At 39.3% G+C, this 22,503-nt stretch overlaps 1 protein-coding gene across 1 annotated transcript in view; it reads right to left on the minus strand.

The window, feature by feature from the left end:
- Nucleotides 1–2,121: 2,121 nt before the first annotated feature.
- SOS1 (SOS Ras/Rac guanine nucleotide exchange factor 1) overlaps nucleotides 2,122–22,503 on the minus strand; it is a 43,230-nt gene continuing 22,848 nt past the window's right edge. The window contains 23 exon segments of the mRNA XM_079298842.1: nucleotides 2,122–3,267; nucleotides 3,270–3,328; nucleotides 3,331–3,351; nucleotides 3,354–3,384; nucleotides 3,386–3,461; nucleotides 3,463–3,553; nucleotides 3,556–3,581; nucleotides 3,583–3,625; nucleotides 3,628–3,690; nucleotides 4,919–5,056; nucleotides 6,082–6,346; nucleotides 6,506–6,622; nucleotides 7,497–7,669; nucleotides 8,912–9,032; nucleotides 9,363–9,503; nucleotides 9,505–9,523; nucleotides 9,823–9,942; nucleotides 10,605–10,827; nucleotides 11,882–11,985; nucleotides 12,138–12,260; nucleotides 12,488–12,569; nucleotides 16,870–17,525; nucleotides 18,299–18,426. Of these exon segments, the coding sequence (XP_079154968.1) occupies nucleotides 2,995–3,267; nucleotides 3,270–3,328; nucleotides 3,331–3,351; nucleotides 3,354–3,384; nucleotides 3,386–3,461; nucleotides 3,463–3,553; nucleotides 3,556–3,581; nucleotides 3,583–3,625; nucleotides 3,628–3,690; nucleotides 4,919–5,056; nucleotides 6,082–6,346; nucleotides 6,506–6,622; nucleotides 7,497–7,669; nucleotides 8,912–9,032; nucleotides 9,363–9,503; nucleotides 9,505–9,523; nucleotides 9,823–9,942; nucleotides 10,605–10,827; nucleotides 11,882–11,985; nucleotides 12,138–12,260; nucleotides 12,488–12,569; nucleotides 16,870–17,525; nucleotides 18,299–18,426 (3,093 nt within the window). The 3' untranslated portion in view covers nucleotides 2,122–2,994.

The following is a 22,503-nucleotide window of genomic DNA, read 5'->3' on the forward strand; positions in this document are numbered from 1 at the left end:
CATTCTCCATTAGCAGACAAGTTTGTTGCAGGGGCTGCTGAATGCCAGGACAATAAAGTGTCACCATGGAGGTCACCAGGCAGCACAATGAATTTCCACACACCAGCTGAACAGAAGCAAATGCTCAGTACCTGCAAAACCACCACAGAATCATGGAACAGTCTGGGTTGTAAATGAACCTTTAAAGGCCATCTAGATCTAGTCCAACCCCCTGCCATGAGCAGGGACATCTTCACCCAGAACTCTTCCCTCCTGACCTTGAATGCTGCCAGGGATGGGTCATCTTCCACCTCTGGGCTACCTGTTCCAGGGGTTCCAGACACCCATTGTAAAACATTTCTTCCTTATACTTGGTTTAAATCTACCCTCCTTTAGTTTAAAGCCATTACTCTCTGTCCTATTGCAAGAGGCCCTGCCAAAAAGGTTGTCCCCATCTCTTTCTTATAAACCTATGAAGTTCTGCTACAGAACCCTGCCTGCAGAGTTTGCAGTGATTTTGGCTGACTTTTAGCCATATATCAGCTCTCTACAGTAATGCAGCAACTCTCCAAGCCTCCACACGAGCACATTTCATTGTCCAGGTCACACACAGGCCAAATCAAGCTCATTTTACCAAGGAGACAGAGACCATCATTAAAATTATTTAGTTTTCTATGTGAAAAATTTTGTCACTAATGCAAATATGATCCAAAGAAGCCATTCCAGATCAGAAGTTATTAACACAGAGCTGCCATGACACAAACCAGTGGCTTAGTAGTTGTATTCAACTCCTAAATGCTACAGGTTTGATTCTGACCCTGTCCTTTGTGTTTGCAGCTGAGTCAACAGCATGATTTGTGCACTGTCACTGACCCCTGGGCTCCAAAGAATGTTTACTTTAGGTTCTTGCATGGTGACTGTTGTCACCTATTGTCCAAGTATCTCACCAGGAAAGCACTTTTATCCTCAACCACAATCAGGGAACAGTATTCCCCTTTTCACAAAGGAAAGCAGAAACCTACTGACATTCAGGAGATCTGCTGATTAGAAGGAGCCATGTGAGGTCTCTCCTGACTGAGCAACCTGATCACTGGGTGGCTTGCACTGCCTCAGCTGCACCACAGCACAGATAAGTGTGCTGAAGCACAAATACACATCAGAAAGCCTCAATTTATGGAGTTTTCCTGGTAACCCACTGAGGAGATAATAATTTAGGTAACACTGCCAACAGTATGTTCATCATAGTGCTTTTATCCAAAGAACCCATAACCTAAACTATACCTCCTGTGGCTTGAGTTTTTATAAAGCTCCCACATAGCATTGTCCTCTGAAGCCAAAGTTTTGACATATTCACTTTGTTTATCTTCTGCCAGAAAAAATGTTTCAAAACAACATTGTTAAAGACATTTAAGACGGAATACAACTGACAATTTCACAATCTGATTGTGGTGAAAAGTGCTATTCCTGTTGATGAAATGCTTTCCAAATGTAACGACCACACTGAAGGACCAAAGGACCCTGACCAATGGCATTGCTAAAAGCATTAAAAAAGGTAATTTCTGCCATCAATCAACGGATACCATCTTTAAGAGACACAACTTTCCAAGATCCTGAGATGTGTTCTTCTTCCAAAAAGGAAATGTGAGGGAATTTTACTAGCCCCATTAGCCATATGGACTGAAGATGAGACACTTTATGGTTCACATACCTACTGCAGAAGACATTACAGAGTCCTTTTCTTCAACAGCTGTCATCCATTACTGTCCCAGTCTGGTCTGGAGTCAAAGAGCAGCATGCAGATTTATGGATAAACCATGTCAGAATACTTACAACTTACCTGTTTTGTCATGTGTATTTAGGTCACAGAAAGCCACTAAATTTGATTTTTTTCTGATATGTGTCATACAGGGCGTGGGAAACATTTCATAAGGTATAATAATGCATTTTGGGAGTGACCCAGACTCTCAAATATTGCTGAATTATTATTTTGTAACATGCCAAAAACACCTCTTTAGTTTCTTATTACTAAAAGACATACACTGAACTAGGAAAAATATGTACCACAAGATGGGCTTTTATCCCCCTCAGTGCTTAACTGAAAAACTAAGTTGAACATTTGTCCATGTAATAATTTAACATATGTCAGCCAAACATATCTTTATCTTTATTTCAATTAAATTAAAAACAATCTGCAAGTATATTTATGCAACATTCACTATATACACACGATTTATGCAACTGCAAGGCAATCCTATGTATGCTGATTAATCTATTGTTAGTAAAACATGACAATAGCTATGGAAGTTGACAAGTGACTGTTTTCACGGCATGACTGAAAAAGAATAGCTACTAGCCATGAAATGATTATCAGTAAACCTTAAAAAGAACATGACATAACCTAGCAGAGATTAACAGTCTTCTAAATGTAGTATATTTGCTTCAGATGATAGTGCTGCTTTTAAAAAAAAATTCGCTGTCACCTCAATCATGTAAGACTTTCATCAGCTCTATCTAAAGAAAGCAATAATTAGACATTATGCTTCCTGGCAAAAATTTATTTTTGAACTGGCACCACAGTATTTCAGAAAATAATAATAAAGTACCTCTTTGGTGAAGCCTAGGTACCCCCTACCACTCATTGTAACAACTTGTAAACAGGACCGCAATACAGTGCTTTGCCTTAATTCTAGCTCGGTTAGGTACCACAGATCTTCCTCACAGTCCTTCTCATAATTTTAGGAAGGTATTTTAAAGCAGGGAGTAAGTAAAGCAAAGGAAAATTAAGGAGGATATAAAGTTCCCTGTTTGAGATTTTAAAAAAGTGCATAATGTTTTCATTCCGAAAACTGTGCCACTGTATGGAACTGATGGATACAAGACTGTTTTTCCTTCCTGTACTGGACATGATTGATCATTACACCAACACAGTCTCTGCTCATTGGCCAAAGAAGTCTCTCCAGACTGTTTCCTGGTACAATCAGCTGTCCAATTACTTTTAGAACAGTGTCCTGCATACTAAAACAAGAATAGCAAGTTAACCGGGTTTTCCACTAGAAAGTCTGTCTCTGCGATTCCATTTCTGTACACTACGATTCCAACCTGTTGGAGAGTTCTTAGTGTTTGGCATACACATCCCAGCTCCTTGACACCACCAGGTTCAGTGCATCCATTGCCAGCAACAGACATAGCACCAGGAAAATGCGACTCCCAGCGCGAGGGACAGTTCAGGAGGATGGGGGCGTTCTCCAGCAAGGGCGGCCCATCCCGATGCATCGACGGGTGCGTGTGTGCTCCCTTTTGTAAGTTTTTGGAGGAGGAGCTTTGGGGATATGTTGAGAAGTGCTTTGCGTGGAGGAACGGGTGGTCCAGCACAGAAGGGAGGTCCACATCCTGCGGTATCAAAGGGCGGCGAGGGCAGGTGCCTCCGTGCTACATGTGGAGAAGGTGTCTGGGGGGGAGGGGGCGTGAACGGAGAGGGGCTGTGGGAAAAAGGTGTTACCAAGTTCACTTTTTCTCCCCAGGGGTGGAGGCTGGAGGTGTAGTGGTGAGCTAGAGAAAACATCTGGAGTTCGACAGGCTCCCGTGGCGGTAACTCGGAGGGTTTGCAGTGCTAACACAGGCGTCAGAGATTTGCAGGTCCGATCAGCACCGAGTACCTTGGAGAATACACTTTAGAGGTTGGCTGCCTAGGAGGGATTGCTGGTGGGTGTCAAGGTGTGCAGATAGTAATTGAGGTACATCAAAACATTTCAGTCAGTACGATTCCAGAGTGTCAGCAAAGCACAGCACCCTGCTGTGAAACAGAAGCCCCCCTCCTGCACTGCAGATTGCTCTTAGCAGGGTGCAGCAACACATGAGTGAACAGCCAAGGATGGAAGGAATGAAGATGCACAGAGAGGGACAAGGGCAAGGCCCAAAGAATGGTCACAGCAACAATTTCCACACTAGTTACAGGTCTGCCTGCTGGGAAGGTTTGGATATCTTCCACCACCTCCCCAGTAACAACCACTTGGCGTGGGTAACACACCAGATACTTCTTCAAGAAAATGAGGAAAAATGAGAGGCTGATGATGCTGGGAAAAAAATAAATTATGCTCAGAAGATGGACATTAAGTAGTCAGAAATTATGGAAGTAAACAGTTCCCAAGCTGCAGACCATAGTCAAGGAAAATTGATCTCTGACACCCTACCACGTACACAATGTCTTCAAATACATTTGGTAGGATTTCAGATACATTTTGGTGACATGTTGAATTCTGCTGACAAAACAGTTGCCTGTAGTCTGAAAATAACTGTTAAAGAGCCACTTATAAGCTCTCTTCAAAGACATATCTGCTCTGAAGTAATTTTGAGTGGGATTTTCAAATCTGAAGTCACAACTGAGCTTCCACTGAAATCAGGTGAAATTTGACCACTGTCTGCAACAAAGGCTGGATCAGATCCCATTGCCAGGCAAATGAAAAAGGAAAATGTAGCAATGGCTTTAAGCAGGCAGGCAGACAGGATGTAAGCAAGAGGGGAAATCAAGCACTTGAGCACCACAGCATCAGGGTCAAATATTCTGGTGAACTTTCCAGAGGACCTGAGTGTGTACAGCACTTCCCACCATTACTGTCATCAGTTCTTACTCTTATTTCATATCCTAAAATGATAGTCTGAGACTATCAACCCCAGAAGGAAATATCTGCCTGAAGCCTCAAGTTCTCACAGACAATGCAGGGGCCTGAGCACATCAGTAGCTGAGACATTTCTAACCCTAAATTTAGGTCCAATTTCTTTCCATTTGTTTGAGATCAAGACATAGCAAGGCAGAGCTGTGAAGGCTTGAAATACATGGCTGCTTACTCTTTCACATACAGTTCTTAAAAAAAAATTGCACTGCCTTTAAGAGTTACTTTTCTATCATATCTGCCCCTCTTCTCCCAGAAAAACAAATTACTTTTTTTCTGCTTACTTACTTTTGATGGGGAGGATTCAGCTGGGGCAGATTCTGGTCTTCTTCGTGGAGGAACAGGAGGAGGGACAGGCGCATCATCTGAAGTTTTGGCAAAGTTTATGGATGAGACAGAAGCAGATCCTAAGGGACATTAAAAAAAAAAACATTGATAATGATGAACCTTTGGCTCAATATTGCTGCCAATAGAGGTGCCATAAATAATAAAGGAATTGCTCATAAAAAGTATCATGAATCAAGGAAGTGGTAAATAAAGACAATGAAACAAGCCTCTAACTTGCAGCTGCCAGATAACTGCTTTTCTGAGCTGCAACAACCTCTGTGGCCATCAGCTCTTGAACTCTCTTAAGTAATTCCTTGAGACCAAAACCACACCATAGGCCTGATCTCATGTCACAACAGCACTAAAACAATATCCTGAACCTGCAGTTGATGGACCCAACAACAAAGAAATCCTTTCTTCTCCAGAGGTTTCCAAAGAGCTGGTTTGGATACTCAGCAATGGCACTGCTCTGCTAAGGAACTACTGCCTTTAGGAAATAATTTCACGTCCTTGTGGCAACCAGCTGAAACAGGAGTAACCTCTGAAAACCCTCATACATGAAAGGAGTCTATATCCATTATTAAATACTGAGGGCACAGTATAAAATATGAGCTTCCTTGTATGTTGGGAAAGACAGGTGAAAAAGACATGTGGATAGGTCCTGATGGATTTAAAGCAAGCAAATACCGATTTTAATTTCTGCAGGAAAACCATTCATGCACACTGAAATCAGTTCTGAATTGTAGGCAGCAGAATAAGCAACCCACAAATGATTCATTTTTTATTCTCACTGTTCACCATCAGGCAGTTACCAAACACATTCACACATACACATATGTCAGCAAATCCCACAAGTTAGTTTGGGACATATATGGGCCTAGAGATTACCTCTGCCTTCAGTTTGACTTGTAACAGCCCTATGTAACACACCTAACTCTGTTTGGCTTCTCCTTCACAATAAAACTTGTTAAAGAAAAAGAGAGTAAGAAATACCAAAAGTTTTTGATACTGCCAGGAGACAAAAGCAATGATTTTTACATCAGGCTCCACCTGACTCTCTGCCCACCAGCACAAACTGTGTCCTGTGCTGCCTGTGAGCACTCACTCGTGTGGAAGGGGCTGGAGGGGTCCGAGTCGAAGACGCTGCAGGCGTCGGTGGTGCTGGAGGTGGCGGAGGCGGGCGGCGGTGTCAGCGGCGTGCGCGGCGAGTTGGGCGCCGAGGCCGTGGCCTCCGTCTCGCTCTCCGGGATGCGGCTGTAGCTGATCTTCCTGGGCTCCTGCTGCAGGGGTGTGGGATGCCTCATGGTGCCTGGCCTGGGGTTGGAGGGACGAACTCCCGGGGACTTGAGAGGGTAGCTGTACTTCTTGGGCTGAAACGACAGCAAATATCAACCCCAATCAAAAGGCCGTGGGATCACTTAAAACTTGCTTTGTAGTTATGAAGTCAGAGATCTGAAATTACTTCTGCCATCTAAGAAAGACAAATGTAAGCACTTCTAGAAAAATAAATACAAAAATCTAATACTAACAAATCTTGGAGGAGGCTTGACATTCCGTGGCTCTATCTCCAGTGATTTGTTGAACAGATAATCTGTAAATTCTGTCTCCACGCTGTTTCCCATTGGATTCAGGTTTTCAAAAAATCTCTGCAATAAAAGAAGGCAGACAACTTGTCAGCTAAGATGCTTCTTAATGCTGCTTGTTTCTACAGCACAAATGATCCCAACTGTTCAGGAGAAGAGAGAAAATGCTGGAGACAGACATAACAGACTTAAGCTATTAAATCTGTTTGTTGCCAGGTCTTTTCTGCTATGCTTGGCCTGAAAACCAGCTGTGTAAGTAGCCTAAATGCTTTCTGCAGGGCAAAATCAGATCAGGTTTGCTCAAACACTTTCAGAAGAATCTGCAAACAATCCATCCTTACACTGATGCAGAGAAGACTGCTCCACAATGCATGTCAAAGCCTGAGGAGAACAAATTATAAAAAACCTTGCAGAAGCTCTTAAGGTAACCTGTTCTATGACTCTCTGAAAGTACATGGCTCAAAAGATTGTAAGAAAAAAGGAAGAAAGGAAAGCAACCAGAGAGGACACTGCTTAGACAACATCTTAAACCAAGGAAAACAAACACCAGGAGAAAGAAAGATATGAGTATCACCACCATCAACACACGATGCGAACACAGTGCTATCAGGTACACATGGAATATAAAGGCAGTGTTACAGAGGAGGAAAAGACAGCTTGGCTCACTGGACAAATAACTGCAATTGTGAATGAAGGACAATGAGAATCTGCCAGTTTCAGTTCCTGTCTAACACTGATCAATAACATCTACCAATGTCCCAACAGCTGAGAAAAAACCAAAACAATCCCAAGAAACTGCAAGCATTGAACTTTCTGCCCTTTCTTACAGTGAGACCCAAAAGGTTTTATGTCAGGTCTTCTGCTCATCTCTGATTCAGTCTGTCCTCATGATCTGCCAGCTGACAGAACCACCACATAAGGAAATCATGCCACTTACTCTGATGTCAAATTCCACTCTTAAACAATATGGCTGGTTCTGGTACTGCTGGATCTCCCCTGTTATCTCAGCTACCTTCCTTCTCTTGCTGAAGTTTATAAGGTCTTTCCCATGTCGCTTGAGAAATTCAGGATTGCCTTCTTCTGTTTTCAAAATGTTGGTTAAGTAAATCCCTAAACGGCACACAGAAGAGGTTTTCAACACAGAGCACAAAACAACAAGGAAATCACAACTGGAATACAAGGAATTCTTAAAGGATTTAATTTGTGCACTGAAATTATTTAGAAAACTCCTCTGTTAGGGACAATAAGAGAATTGCACCTCACCTTCCAATAAGGGCAACAATTTAAATATTTTAACATGCCTTTTCCAGAAAGATGCCTTTATGCATCAAAGTCCCAAAGCCTGTGCATGTTTCTATGGTTTAGGAAACTCACACAACTGAACACTAAAAGAGGACACTGAACAGGAGTGCCTAATCTTAACTTCTCCATTAGACACCCCAGCTAAATTCCAAAAACTGTTTTCAGGTTTTATCCTGGCTTCATAATTGCATCAAATAATTTGGAGATTAGGAAGCAAAAAGTGCTCTCCACTCCATAGATCATGTGTCTGGAATTGTCATTATGACTTGACAGAAGTAACTGAAGCTGTTCACATGTGATCCTGCAAACCTCTACTCATCTCTGAAGCAGGACAGAAGATTTCTTAGTTGATCTTATCTTTCTTTGAAGAGCTCTGGAGTATATCTTTCCCCAATCTGTAAAAGGCCAAAAAAGCCATCAACACTATTTTCTTTCAGTTTTGGCTTGAAGCCTATGTTGGACAAGTGTACTGTCCAGACTTGAACTGATCTGCAGCAAACATTTAAGTGGATTGCTTCACAACAGGAATGACAGGTGCTTAACATCACAATTTACTAAATTTCAGCAATCTACTTCAAAGAACTGTTACATCTGATGATAAACAGGATGCTTGCTTTCCCAACTCTGTTTCTACAGAAATGAGACTTTTTAATAGAAATGAGGCTCTAGCTGTATTACTTGGAACCTTTGATGAGAAAAAGGATCTTTCTTCCTTTCTTCCTCTTCCAGTCAATGGCAATAATATTTCTAAAGTGACCACCTTCTATTAAGAGTATTTCTGGTTGTAACCGTTCAAAAATCCATTCAAATTAAAAATCAGCAAATATGGAAATAGGATATTGCAGATACAGTTATTTTTACTGCAAATAACATCTTTCCTGAATAGCCACTTTAGGGTTTTTTTCACGTATTTGTGCCTGGGCATCTGAAATTCCAACCCACTGTCCTGTTAAAATTGACTTTTCTCTCTATTGTTCATACTGTTTAGTACCTTAGCTCAATACTTTCCAAATGTTAATGTGGGACACAGCTCATCCAAACCAAAGGTACTCACCAAAAAAGGCACACAAGGAGGATTAATGGACCTGAGTTTTGCCAAGTATTTCTTATAATGGTCCTCACTCAGCTCATAAGCTTCTTCTAAGATCTTCTTCTGGCGACTTGGAATTTGCTTAAAAGAGAGATCAAGAAGATATTTTGGACAGAGAAGATAAAGGCATGGCCAGCAACAATACTGAGAGTCATGGTCCCCCACTGGTACTTGAACCAGGGACCAAGAGGACAGTGCCCCACCATCCTGAGATGCCTTTCTTAAGTAAGGATGGATTTCTTGCTTCTGAAACCAAGGAGAAAACCCTCCCTCTTGGTTGATTGATTTCCTGGGGGATTTACTTTCCTTGCTCCTTGGAAGCACCTGCCTACTAACAAGATAGGATTTCAGTGCAGCCAAGGTACCCTGCATGACACTGCCATAGCAAAAGTAGAAAACATTTCACTGTACCTCAAATGTGTGATCCAACCTATAAACTGCTGCAGAGTTCATAGCACTGACAATCTCAAGGACACCATTAAAGTTGTTCAGCTCTTGAAAAACTTGCAGGATCTCAATTATCCGGCTCACTACAATTACTCTCTCTAGGTTTTTCTGTTTCTACAATGCATCTAAATACACAAGAACATTTGGGTTTGTATTAAAGCACTGATGAGGTTTCCAAAGTCAAATATTTAGTTGTAACACAAACAAATACAATTTTATCAAATTACTCAAGAGTTCAGAAAATGTCTTAGAGATTTGAAAATATTCTAAGAATAAAAAGGTTGAGACCATTATGTTAAAATTCTCACAGGGACCAGTTTAGCATCTAAACACCAAAACAGGAATTTCCTAGAACATAGTTTTTACAGTATACTTGTGAATGGACTGTAAATGGAGTAGGTGCAGATTCAGGAGAACCACTTACTTTTCAAACCACAGAGTTAGATTAGTTGTATGCCTTATCATTTTGAGAAGGTTGGGAGAATTAATTTCTTTATCTTCCTTTGTCCACACACTTCCAACTAGTTCTGATGGCTGCACAGCTCTGGAAAAGCAGATGCTTTATCAAAAAGTGTAACTAAAAGCAGGAAGGAAGGTAATATTTTTCCAAACCATCTTGATTTTCATTGTATTTGGAATTCATATTTAGAAATAAATTCTTAAGGTATGCTTTATACAATGTTCAGCTGCTCTCATGACTAAATTACTATTATTTCTCTGCTGCTTTTTCAGACTGCATATATTTCTTAATCTACATGACTCTTAACCATCTCTGTTCATCTAAAAGAGGAATGAAATCTCCATCTCAATCACTGTAACAAAATGTGAGCTTCCAATGCCTGAATAATTTCTTACAGACAGCTGATGAGATCTGACACAGCCCTTAAGCTGCTACACAAACCAGGATGTGAAGAAAACTGATTTAATAATTGTTCATATTTCTCCAAGGTTGATCTTCTCAGAAAATATCAAGAGAAGTTGGAACACAAGACAATTAACAGTATGGAACAGCCACACACACTTGCATATTAACTTGGGGAAGATAAAAAAATATTGTATTTAAGAGAACTTCCTTTGCAAAAATGGAAATTAATACACACCACCCTTGATTTCTGTAGGGCTTCACATCAGAAGCCCCCAGAAACAATTTCAGGCACAGAGAGTACTTTGATTTGTGCCATGTGTTTCTCAGTGGAGGGAAATTACCTGTAAAAATCTGACTCCAGTAGAGTGAGCTGCCGAGCGATTTCTATGGGATGTAAAGTGAGCAAGTCAAAAGTCTCTGTGTGGCCTGGTTTGCTTATGTGCCATTCAATTGCTGGAGGGGGGCTCTCAAAAGTGATATTGTGGCTTGGCCCAATGGCTTGTGCCTGCTTTTTCCTGTTGATTATCTTTGTGATGGATTCAACCCACTTCTTCATTGCTTTGCCTGGCACACAGAGAAAATCATCATCAAAAACAGTTAACACTGTTTTTCTTAAGACATCAGTATAACTCAGGAATCTTTGTATTTAACCCCAAAACCTACTAAATTAATGCAATCATGTATTCTTTAGGATTAGCATTCTCACACAGAGTAAAGTGTTCAAGACAAAAGAATTCCTCAACAGCCAATGCTGAGCACGACTTTGCCCAAGCCCAAATCAGAACACCCAAATTAGACTCCTCTGATTTCAGTGCTTTTCTTTCTTCTCTGAGTTTACAGTGAGTTTTTGGGAACAACCTTGTTTTGTCCAAAATGCACTTCTGCATACATCATAAACTTTAATAGTTTGGGCAAGAGTATGTGATTACCTCAAATAACCTAGAAAGTCAAAATAACAAACAGGGAGAAGCTTCTTCCTGTACTGTATTTACCATCAAAGCTGAGAATAAAACTGAAAGGCCAAATGCCTTCTTAGCTCTGCACCACAAGAATTTCATACACCAGACCATCGAAAATTTACGAGTAACACCCTCTGAATTAACTGCCTCATTCTCCCCTCTTTTTAATGGCTAAATAACCACTAAGCACTTCTCCAACAGTCTTTTCCTACAAATTGGCCTGGTGTCTCTGTTGGTTTTATTTAAAAGGAAACAGGAGAAATCTGTTCAATCCAACAGCAAGGTGTCCTACAGTTGTAACAGTTTGAAACTCTTGTTTCAAAGAGTTTCCACCATCCAACTTTTACAAAAATTACCCCTGTGTAAAGTTTAAATTACAATCAAAGCAATTATTTCTGTCCCGATCATTACTTGGTTCTTACAACAAAATTCATGATTTATGTAAGTAACAATTGTTATTTTGAATAATAGTGTCAAAATATTTAATAGTATTTTGAGTAATAGTAAGTGTGACTTAATGAAAGTTTATTTCATGCCCTTTATGAAGTATTTAATAAGCAGTCCATCTCTGTTGTCCCTGAAACAAAATTGATCACATTCCATACCTTGGAAAAGGGATGCTTTAGGATAAATGTCAGCTCTCAAGAAACTGTAAATACCTCTTACTGTTCCAATGAACTCCTCCAAACGTTTCAGAAGGTCAGCATCTCTTTCAAAGTCATAGAAATGGTGCTCTACCCAGTGTCGACACACATTTAACACTCTGCAAAAGCAAAGAATAAACAAACACTCCACAGCTCAGTCCACCTTCCCACCAAAGCAGCTGCAAGAAAGGCCCCTGGCAGCACCAAGAGCCAGTGCAGCCAAAGGGTGGCCCTTCAGGAGCTCAGGAGGCTCACAGGGGTGAGCACTCACCGGAGCTGCACAGGCTGAATGTACTCTTTCCTGAATCTTTTCAGCTCGGCACTGAGTGGCTGGTCTCCGTTCTCCATGGCAATACGGTCGGCTTCCGTTGGCTCAGGCTCTGGAATTTCAAATCTGGCACAGAAGGTGGGTGTAAGCACTAGGCCTCTGTTACACCTGCCCAGGGCACAAGCTTCTGGATATAAACTTGTACATTTTACTGGCAATCCTCGTATTGGACAACTTTTTAAAAGGTGTCTGAAGTGACTCAAAACCAACTGGAAAGCCAGAATCTTACACACTCCAAGTAAAAAGGAAAAAGAATGCACTTCATAAGAACAGTATTTTCAACAGTGGCATACCTTTCTATTAGCAAACTCAGCAACTCTTGAGGTCTACAGAAGGATCTATATGTTGTGAGAAAAGTCCGAACAAAGTTGGGATCTAAGACAAAGAATAATTTTACACTTATGTCAGCAATTACCTGATTTTTTTTTCCTTTACAATAACTTCAATTATCCATTAAAATTAAGGATGTCACCCCATCAATTTACAGAGAAGCTGATGTAAACTGAAATGGCTTTGGTAACAATTCAAAAACTCCTAAAACAGCAATACAAAGCAATTAACTTAAAAACAATTTTCATTCTGTTGAAATTTCAGAACAACGACATTTTCCCACCCCTTCAATTGTTAAAAGACAGGATTCTTTTCCAATTACTTTAATTTTAAAGAATAGATTATTTTATTTATGAGTAAACAACTTTAGTTTTGACAGTGACTGGGATATGAGAACTCAAAAAACATATCAAGTAACTTTGTACTGGGTAGAAATGGCCTCTTCCAGGGCAGAATATTTCCCCTAAACAGGCACAACTGATAACCAGTTATGGTTGAGGCAGCCTAGATATTTTTTCATCTGACAGCTATGTTAGAGGTTATATTAATTTCACTTCAAGAAAAATCAACTGATTTAATTTAAATTGACTACTTACATATCAATTCATTTAAAATATGAAAATGTGCCTTAAAAATAATCAAGTATTAGAAAAAGAAACCTAAGTGTCTCTCATAATTACAAAAGCAAACCCATTTGTTTTCAAATGTGAGGAATGCAGTGACAGCTCATTGGCACTGGACAGAGCTGACTAGAAACAAGGTTAACACTGTTATCACTGAACAGAATTTCACAAGCAGATTGCAACAGATTTGCACATTAAATCCATATCCAGACTTGAAAACCAAACCCCAGCTGGGAATTGTCCTAGTACAGAGTGGCTGAAGGGGAGCTCGCAGGACTTGAAGCAAGAATTCCTGTAGGCTGTATTATGTAGGATTAAAAGGCTGCATTATTTGACCTAATGCTCTGCTGGATTTGTTTCCTGGAATATGGATTTTTAAGAGCTGCTTTAAAATCCTCCTTTACTCTTTACCAGCATCTTGTCCATCTGAATGAACGTTCTATCTTCTCAGATCCCACTGAGTTTTTCATTTGAGCAACAGTTTACTGCACAGTGATGTGCTGCACACCTTAACTGTGCCATGTAACACAGCATTTCCTTGCAATTTTGTTGCATGGTAATTCTGATTTCTTAAACAATTGGCTACTCTGCTTCTCACATGTCCTTTATTACTCCATTTTTATAATCACAATCCCTCTCCCACCAGTTCTTGAAACTCTACAGTACAAAATTATTTTCAAAGGCAGAACTCCAATACTTTTTCACAAGAAGGTCATACCTTTCACATCATCTTCATCATGAAAATACACAAATTCTGCTGTGCTAAAGAAGCACAGCAACTCATGCCTTCACAGCTTGCAAACTGTACACAGCATCTACCTAAACAAGAGATTTTTTGTCTATTTGAGAAAAAGATCTTCCATAGCAATTAACATTTTAAGGTCACTGCAAGCTCTGAGTCATAGCTATACTTATTAACAGGCAGGCTCAACATATAAATCCACAATAGATATTGAATTTCAAACGAAGTAGATCAGAAAAATCAAATCTAACTTTGTTATCATACTAGCAACGACTGTGACTCAAAATAGTGTACAATATATGAGTAAGTGTTAAAAAAATACAGACACCACCAGTTAGCCAGGATGTCTGCTCATGTGATAATTCTCTCTTCAATGCAGCCAATTTGAAAGCTAAAAAAGAACAATAACTGTTCTATGAGGATTTATAAATAATCACCCTTGAATTCCTTAAGAAAGGAAACGGACACTATGATGACGCACAAGCACTCTTAACATATCAAAGCTTTAAAAATAGAAGAGTGCTGCCCTATAGATAAAAAAAATGCCATGACTTTGAATTGTTGGTATCACCTAACCCAGCTGCTTTTAAAAACAAGAATCAGGCAAGGGGAGAGAATGAATGCAGAAACACATTAAAACAAGGAAAACCCACCAGAATATGCAAATATTATTTAGAATAGAATATTAAAAATTTCCATGTAAAAATACATGTAAAGCTGTTTTTGCAGAGGAGATTTCTCCCTGTTTTGCTACTCCACCATAGGATAATCTGGACAGTCTGCCACACCTTGTGACCAGGTGGCCATCAGGGCTGTCTCCCTGTCTGAGCTGTTGCAGTGGCTGGATGCCTCCCACCCTGGCAGAATTGTTTCCTTAGAGCAGTCCCTATTGCACAGTAAAGAAATTCTGGCTGATAAAGTAATTTGCCACTTGTCAAGGGGGTGAGAGATGACAAATAAAAGGTCCAACACCCTTATCTACAAATGAGGTGGACTGTGTGGATCTTCACATGACAAAAAAATTGAGACCTCACTTGACTACAGTAACTGACTAAACTGCAACAAATTCATATGACCTTTGCAAGTGTATCTGTAATTATTTCTCACACCACTTGACCTACAAAGATAAAAACCTAGAGAAAAGTCACCACTTTATACTGTCTTTAGATGTCAGATCAAGGGCTGCCATAAGCAGTCACAATGAATTTCAGAAAAATTGCCTCAGAAAGGTAAACATTTGCTGTTCTGGCATCTGAATATAAAGCCAATAAAGACTTTTAAGATAATCATCACACATGCACCATCCTGAGTGGGGCAAGAAAAGCGTTTCTACAGTCTGCAGCTGTGTGATTACATGTCACCAGAGCACTCATCTTGCCAGGTCTCCAAGCAGAGGAGAAGCCTTGAACTCAGTTGACACGTGTGAAAGAGCTAACCTGATACTCTGGAGAGTTGCTGCCCTACTCACAAGATGCAGCAAAACCCTGAATGATTTACATCACAAATGGACCAAGTTTCCTGTACAACAGAGCATTTTTGGTTGAGTCACTCTATCTCTTACTTCTTTGCTGCCCTGGAAAAGACTGCTCAGAATGCTGAGAACAATGATGCTTTTCCTTACAGATAACCAATTATAAAACAGAAGGTATAGAAGATAAGAGTGTTGAGAAATTATGCACAATGTAGCACCATTAAGATGTCCACTGAGATTTTAAGGCTACAAAGACTGGCTAAATACATTACAAGAATTACTTTTATCCTTTTGGTCAAAGTCTTTCAGGCCATTTCTCAGCAACCACGCTCTCAGTTTCCTCATACAATAGTTTTTGCTAATTCTTTAGCAAAGATAATACTAGATTTATAAATAATAATAGAAAAGTGTCTTCCTTTCTCTAAGGCTGAGTTGTTTGATTTTAACTTTCTAGACCATAAAATTATGTCATAAATCATACCTATAAAATTCAAAGCCAAGAACTAGAAGTTTATAAAGTACAAGAAAATGAAGACACATACAAAATTGCTCAAGTAAAAACTGCCAGCACAATATTGCATTTGGCTTTCTGGTAAATGTTAGGAAAATTCAAGGCAATTAAAAGAAGAGTAAGAATAGTAATGGAGCAAAGAGATATAAATGTAAGTATTTTTAAAAGTAAACAGAGTAGTAAACTACAGAAATTATATTCTGCTTACTTCTCATTTCTTTCAAATATTCCTGATCTATGCAGGGTATCTAGGACTGAGCTGAAGAAGAACAATCTACAACAATTAAGAGTGTAAAAAGGAAGAATAAAAAATAAATTGTTGAATATGAAAAGCACTAATACCAAGATGCATGAAGTTTCAGAATAACTGACATACAGACAGAATCAGAGAAAAAAGAAATCCAAACACAAGCCCATGCTTTGCAGCACAGCTTATGAAAATCCTCGGCTGCTATCTAGAAGAACCCCACACACTGAGGTCAGCCTGAATAGTCACATAAATGTCTTTAATTTGTCTTCAACACAAACAGAAACCCTAAGTCTAAAGTCCTTAAATCAAATCCTCCCTGGAGTTCTGATTAAAGCAAAGTTCTCAGGCCAAAGTATGCAAGTGACTGCATCTATAAGTTGGTAATGGTCTTTACATGGCATGCCAGCATGGACACAGGTAACAGCTGACAGAGTACAGCCCTGAACTGAAAACACTGGGCCCATAATTCTGTCCCACAATGCTGGCCCTTCCTGTGTCACCCAGCTTTAGAAGTCTGGAGGGAAGGCAGTTCATGTAGCTTGGGGCACAAAGGAAAAAGTATTGTCTAGAGCTCAATTGCTGCAGTCCCCCACCCCCATCCCTTGCATGAGAACAATCTTAAGCACATGTAAAATTCCATGTGAACTGGTAAACATATTCACTTTTTACTCACTTTATGTATTTTGCTGCATGTATTTAACACAGGAAGAGAAGCATGAGTTTTGGCTGCACAAACCAAGTGCCTCACCTGCATACATGTGGTAAGTCAGCCTCTCGATGAGCTTCACAACAGTTCCTGCTTTGATGATGGGGATTCCAGATTTGGGCTGCATGTTTTCTTCAAACACAATATTCTCTTCAGAGTCAGGTTCTGCAAATCTATAAAGCTCAGGATTTGGAAATCTCATCTGCTCCTCTTTTTCTTCCTGCAACATTGTTACATCCAACATCCTTTCCAGCGTGCTTCTATATTGCAAAGATATCAATGCTGCCATCCAGTTGTTTTTCTCTTCAGCTGATTTAGCAGCAAAAATAACACTGTTCTCATCTTTTAAGATGATTTCAAAAGCATGTCTATACTCATTAGTGTCATCTTTATCATTTATTTGTACCTTTCGCATGAAGAATTTCTCCTTGAGTCGATATTCTGCATTGCTAGCACCAGGAAGTCTTGGCTGGCCATGATTTGACTTACAGCAAATCATCAAGCCATCAAACAGGAATATGTGTCTCTCGTGCTTTGCTCCTACACGTGTGAGTGTTCCTTCCATGATGAACTCGTTACAGCACTGTCCAATGTCTTTACCCTCCCAACCATCAATATTTTTCTGGATTTCATTCATTTTCTTAATTGCTAGCTGCTTCCCCTTCATCTGCTGAGTATAGAACCGGCATGCGGATTCACTTCGGTGGAGGATGGGAGAAAGGTAGCCTATTAGTACACATGTATTTAAAAGAACACAACCACTACTAACACAAAAACACCAGATCATCCTTCTGAGAAGTGAGGATTCCACTGAGAATACAATTTCATCATGCAGTATCAGCACCATTGCAAAGGCTTGACCAAAGTATCATATCTGATAAATTTCCTACTTATTTTCATAAATAGATGCTTTGCCTAAACACAAGCAACCAGAAGCAGGCAAGCTGGTAGTGCTTCCTAGCCCAACAAGCCACTGACTTCAAGACCAACAGAGCAATTTTAGATGGCATTAATTTCAAACAAGCACAGTCAAAAAAAAATAAGCTATTAAAACCATTCATGTTCAAGCCTAAAGATCACCCTTGATAAAACTTGTCTGGCAAAGAACATATGGAAACAATTTTAAGAGTAGTTTCAAAATCAAGAACATTCTCTTCTAACCACACAGAAAGGTACTTGTGGTGTAGTTTTAGGTGGATATTTATTACCTGAGCACAATTAACCCAACACTCTAACTTTCTACTTACCAGTGGATTCTCAGAACGTCTCAACTACCAGTTTGCAAGGACACATAGAAATTAGAACTGTTTTAAAACAATAACAAATTATCTTGGCTTTGATGTCACTTCCTCTGAAAAAGCAGGCTTGTCACAAACTATTTTGTTCATTGTTTACTAAAAGAGGAAACCAGGAGCCCTGGATTTATAGCAAAGCATTAAGAGCAGAGAGCAGAAAAACCGGAAACGTTTACCTAAGCCTTCGTTTTGCAAGGCTTTTGGAGCATATCCTTTCCATACTGCTTTGAAGATTTAGCAGGGCAGTTATTGCTTGCTTCAAGCACTCCTTATCCTCCTCATCCTCACTTTTTTCTTCCAATTGCTGTGAATATTAAAAGTAAAGGAAGTGTTACAAGCATTTTGGTACGTGCAAATCCAGAGGTTTGACCCAGGAAGAAGAAATCTAACCATGTGCTGATTTTCCATGCTCCTGCTTGTTATAAAAGTTAATGATAATAACCAGGTGTGTTACTGACACAGGTGAAAGACAACTCTCTGCTAAGAGCTTAACCTCACTAAAATACAACACAGTCACTAAGGCCCCTCAGATACAAACACAGTCAGACATGCAGTATTTATCTCAAATTGGTCTGATTTAGTTTACAGCTCCTTACAGCTCCTGAATGGAACCCATTTCAGGTGTTAAATCTTAGAAAGAACAAGCAAGGAAGGAGATTCCCATACACACCATACTACAGGACAAGATCAGCCTGTAACACATATAAACATCCTGGAACAGGCAGGCTGGACCCAAAGCTAAGCAAAATTCCTTCATAAACATAAAACCAGAAGATTACAAGGGCTCTCATCTCACAAACAACAGTCTAATTAATAAATCAGATTGAAGTGGACCTTGGAGATTATCTCAGCCAACCTCTGTCACAACTGCAGAGCCAACACAGATCAAGCTGCCCAGAGCCACAAAGAGCTTTGAATCTAAAAACTAAACTTAAACTGGATGAGTAGGGTTAACACTGATATTTTGTATCTAACTATTGCTATGACAGGTCTTAAAACAAGACCTGTCATGTTTAAGACTGCTTAAATTGAAGATTTTAATCTCCATTTAGGCATTAAAATATTTCATATGAGTGAAAAAATAGGTGACTACAGCTGTGGCTTAGATACCAAACTGAAATTACATATGCAGTTCAGACACCAAGAGTTAGCTCCACAGAATTTAAGGATTTGTTTTGGTGCTAGAAGTGAAATGAAATCCGGCACAAACCAGAACGAGACACCCTTGGAAAAAGTACAATTGTGCTGTTTGATTCTAGTGTAAAATATAAGTACTGTCCTCCAAGATCCAATATAGGGATGTTTGATATTTCAATGGGTCAGAGAACAGCATTATTTTTTTCCCTAACTAGAGTTAATCATTCAGTGCAACAGCTGTCAATGCCGAAGACTACTTTATTTGTGTTTTCAGCCATAAAGATGAGCACTGAGTTAACTCTAGGTAGCTTTGGTTCATGTAGTGTCATCTGTCATACTCTCAACCTAAGCAGCATTAGCTGTGAGAACCCACTTGTGTAACCATCACTGAAACAGGTCAGAGAATGCACCACAACAAACATTACTCCCCAGAAGATCTTAGGGAGATGACATCATCCAAGAAGGAACAGACTCCCCTCTTCATATTCCTCTACTCTCCAGATTTAGTGGAGGTATCATCTCCTCTTTGCTTCAGTTTTGCAGATTTGGCTTCAGAGAGGATTTCAAACCAATAAGGCAGGTACAGCAGCAGAAGTCTTGAAAGCAAGCTTTGAAAAAGCTGTAACTAAGATTTTTCATTTTTCCTACACAAGCATTCAGAGAAGATCTTTGCCTTGTGTACTGCTGATTTACAATCCTTCCATAAAAAAATAAGGTTGAATTTCTTATAATTTCTGGGTTGCAACTCTTCAGCAGGGGAAGAGATTATTTAAGCCTGGTCTCCTTGAAAATAAGCCTTACTAGGTTCTACAGTATTCTGTACATTCTCTTCAGAAACAAACTAGTAGAGATTAACATTCATTACTGCAAAGCATTCTGCTCTTACGTTGCCTTCTACAGCAATCTCTCTACAATTGCAAAAATATTGATTGGTATTCATCCATATCCCAAAGCAAAATACATATTTGCATATAGAGAGAGCAGATAATACTTTCCCAACAGGACCCATTGGGAGTAATCCTATTCTAATGGTAAACAGAAACTAAATCAAAATCCAGTGAGTGTAATTGTGCCCCAGGTTTAACATTTAGGAAGTGCTGTGCAGAAATGTGTGTCTTCTTCTGTGCAACACCAAAACAAATGGCAAATCAGAATGACTGTGAAGACACTTCTCTGGACACAGGAATTTGGAATTTTATATTCCAGCCTGGTGCTGTATACTTACCAAAACCAGACTTAGTCAGAACTCAGAGTAAATTACAGCAATGATTTCATCTTACACTGCCCCTGGACAGTTTGGAAAAAGTGGAAAGTAAAATGGCATCATTGGAAAGCACCCAGACAGTTTCTCTGCAAATCCCACTATTCTTTTATAGCTGTGCAGTGCCCCCTAATGAACAAACCAGAGAGATGCTAAGTAAGTGGTGGTGGTCGGGTTTGTTTTGGGGTTGGTTGTTTGCTTTTCTTTTAAACAGAAAGGGCACTGCATAATAAAAAACCATTATATTATGTGAAGGAAGTGCAGACTTCTGATTATAAGTAGTATTATGGAGATTGTGAGTTTTAACAATCTGAGAAGAAAATATTGGCTTATTGTTCATGTGATTCACAATACTGCAGGCACAAGAATCTGTTCACTCAAGAAAAACAGACTTGGAAAACAGACTGCTAGGGAAGTCTAGCAAAAAGAAAGTACTTTACATTCTAGGCCACAAGTTCTGAAGAGACACTAAGAAGTGGAAGACAAGGTATTTTGTTCTACCTGTTGCATACCAAAAGGATTACACATTTATAAATTCCAAAGATATAGAATAGAAATCATTCTCATGCAGTGCACAATTACACTGTGGTAGTCAACCTCGTACTGTCAGAGAAGCATCTCTCTGGAAATACACTGATAGAAAATACAAATGAGAACATGAAGATACAACCACACCAGCAGGTGTCACAACAGATACGAAGTTTTGCACTTCAGGGTTTGCATCACAACCTAGACTTCTGTCTTCCCAGAAGATTAAGTCTAACCACTGAAAACTGTGAACTGCAAGTTCCACAATTCCTCTGGGAATCAAGACCACAGTTTCAATACACAGAAGAAAGAGCTATTTTGTAATCAAGAGTAAAAAACAACAGGGTTTCTTCTCTGACCAAGGCAGGCAGGTCTGCTGGCACTTTGCCATAAACCAAACCTGAAAGGGGGTTCAATAGCATAGAGATACCTGAGAGCACTCTGACTTTTTGCAATTCCTACAAAAACCAAAAAAAAAACTCAGTCCAAAGCAGCAGCGTACTTGGGACAAAAGAATGTGTTCTGTTATCTAGAAACTTTAATTTTCAGAAAGCATCAGGAAATCATCTCGGACAGTAAATGGAGATACCAGCAGGGAACACTATGCAATTCTGGAAAATGCTAGCAGACTAAAAAGAACCTTACACTTAAAACTTTGAAGGAAACTCCACATGCCATATTCCTGAACATACATACACAGCTCCAATGCACTGAAATTTGAAAAGTCATTGTGTTTTCATATAAACTCGGACAATCTTGATACAGTGAAGTAAAAATATTCATACAGTTATCTGTTTATTTAAATCTACATTACAGCAGGAGTGTTAGTTGCATTGACAGTGGAACAAAACTCAATATCTTACTGAAGAAATGATAAAAATCTTTTCTCCACTCAAAGTTTAATTATGTCTTCTCAGTTTAATTTAAAAAAATTACATAAAATAGCACATGTCAAATATCAAACCCCAGATATCAGATAATTAGTTACAAAAAGCCTTCAGCATTCTCTGGAAGGTACATTTTAAAAGACAAAGCTAAAAGGCCCTCATCTTTTATTTCACATTAAGCTTAACTCACAATATAAATCATGATCAACCCCTCGGGAAGCATACTGGACAAGTAAAGCATGAAAACAAGAGAAAAACAAAAAGCATTTAAACTTTTAGTTCAAGATTCCTTGTTCCTTTACCTCTTTACTATGTAACTTAAAATAGATCCTAAATATACTTAGAAAATTCAAGTACATCAAATGTCACTCAAGCCCAAAAATGTAAAAATCTTTAGGCTAAACAAATACATGAATTTGAGGAATTGCTACTTTGATTACTTAATGTGAATGTTCTTATTTGGAAAGGGTGTGTGTGTGTGTGTAGGTGTGAAATTAAAAATAATTCTATTTTAAAATTCAATTATATTACTCTGAAGTGCCATTTTGAAAATCAGGATGGGCACTGA

The sequence above is a fragment of the Erithacus rubecula genome (assembly GCF_903797595.1).
Source record: "Erithacus rubecula genome assembly, chromosome: 2".
NCBI lineage: Eukaryota > Metazoa > Chordata > Aves > Passeriformes > Muscicapidae > Erithacus > Erithacus rubecula.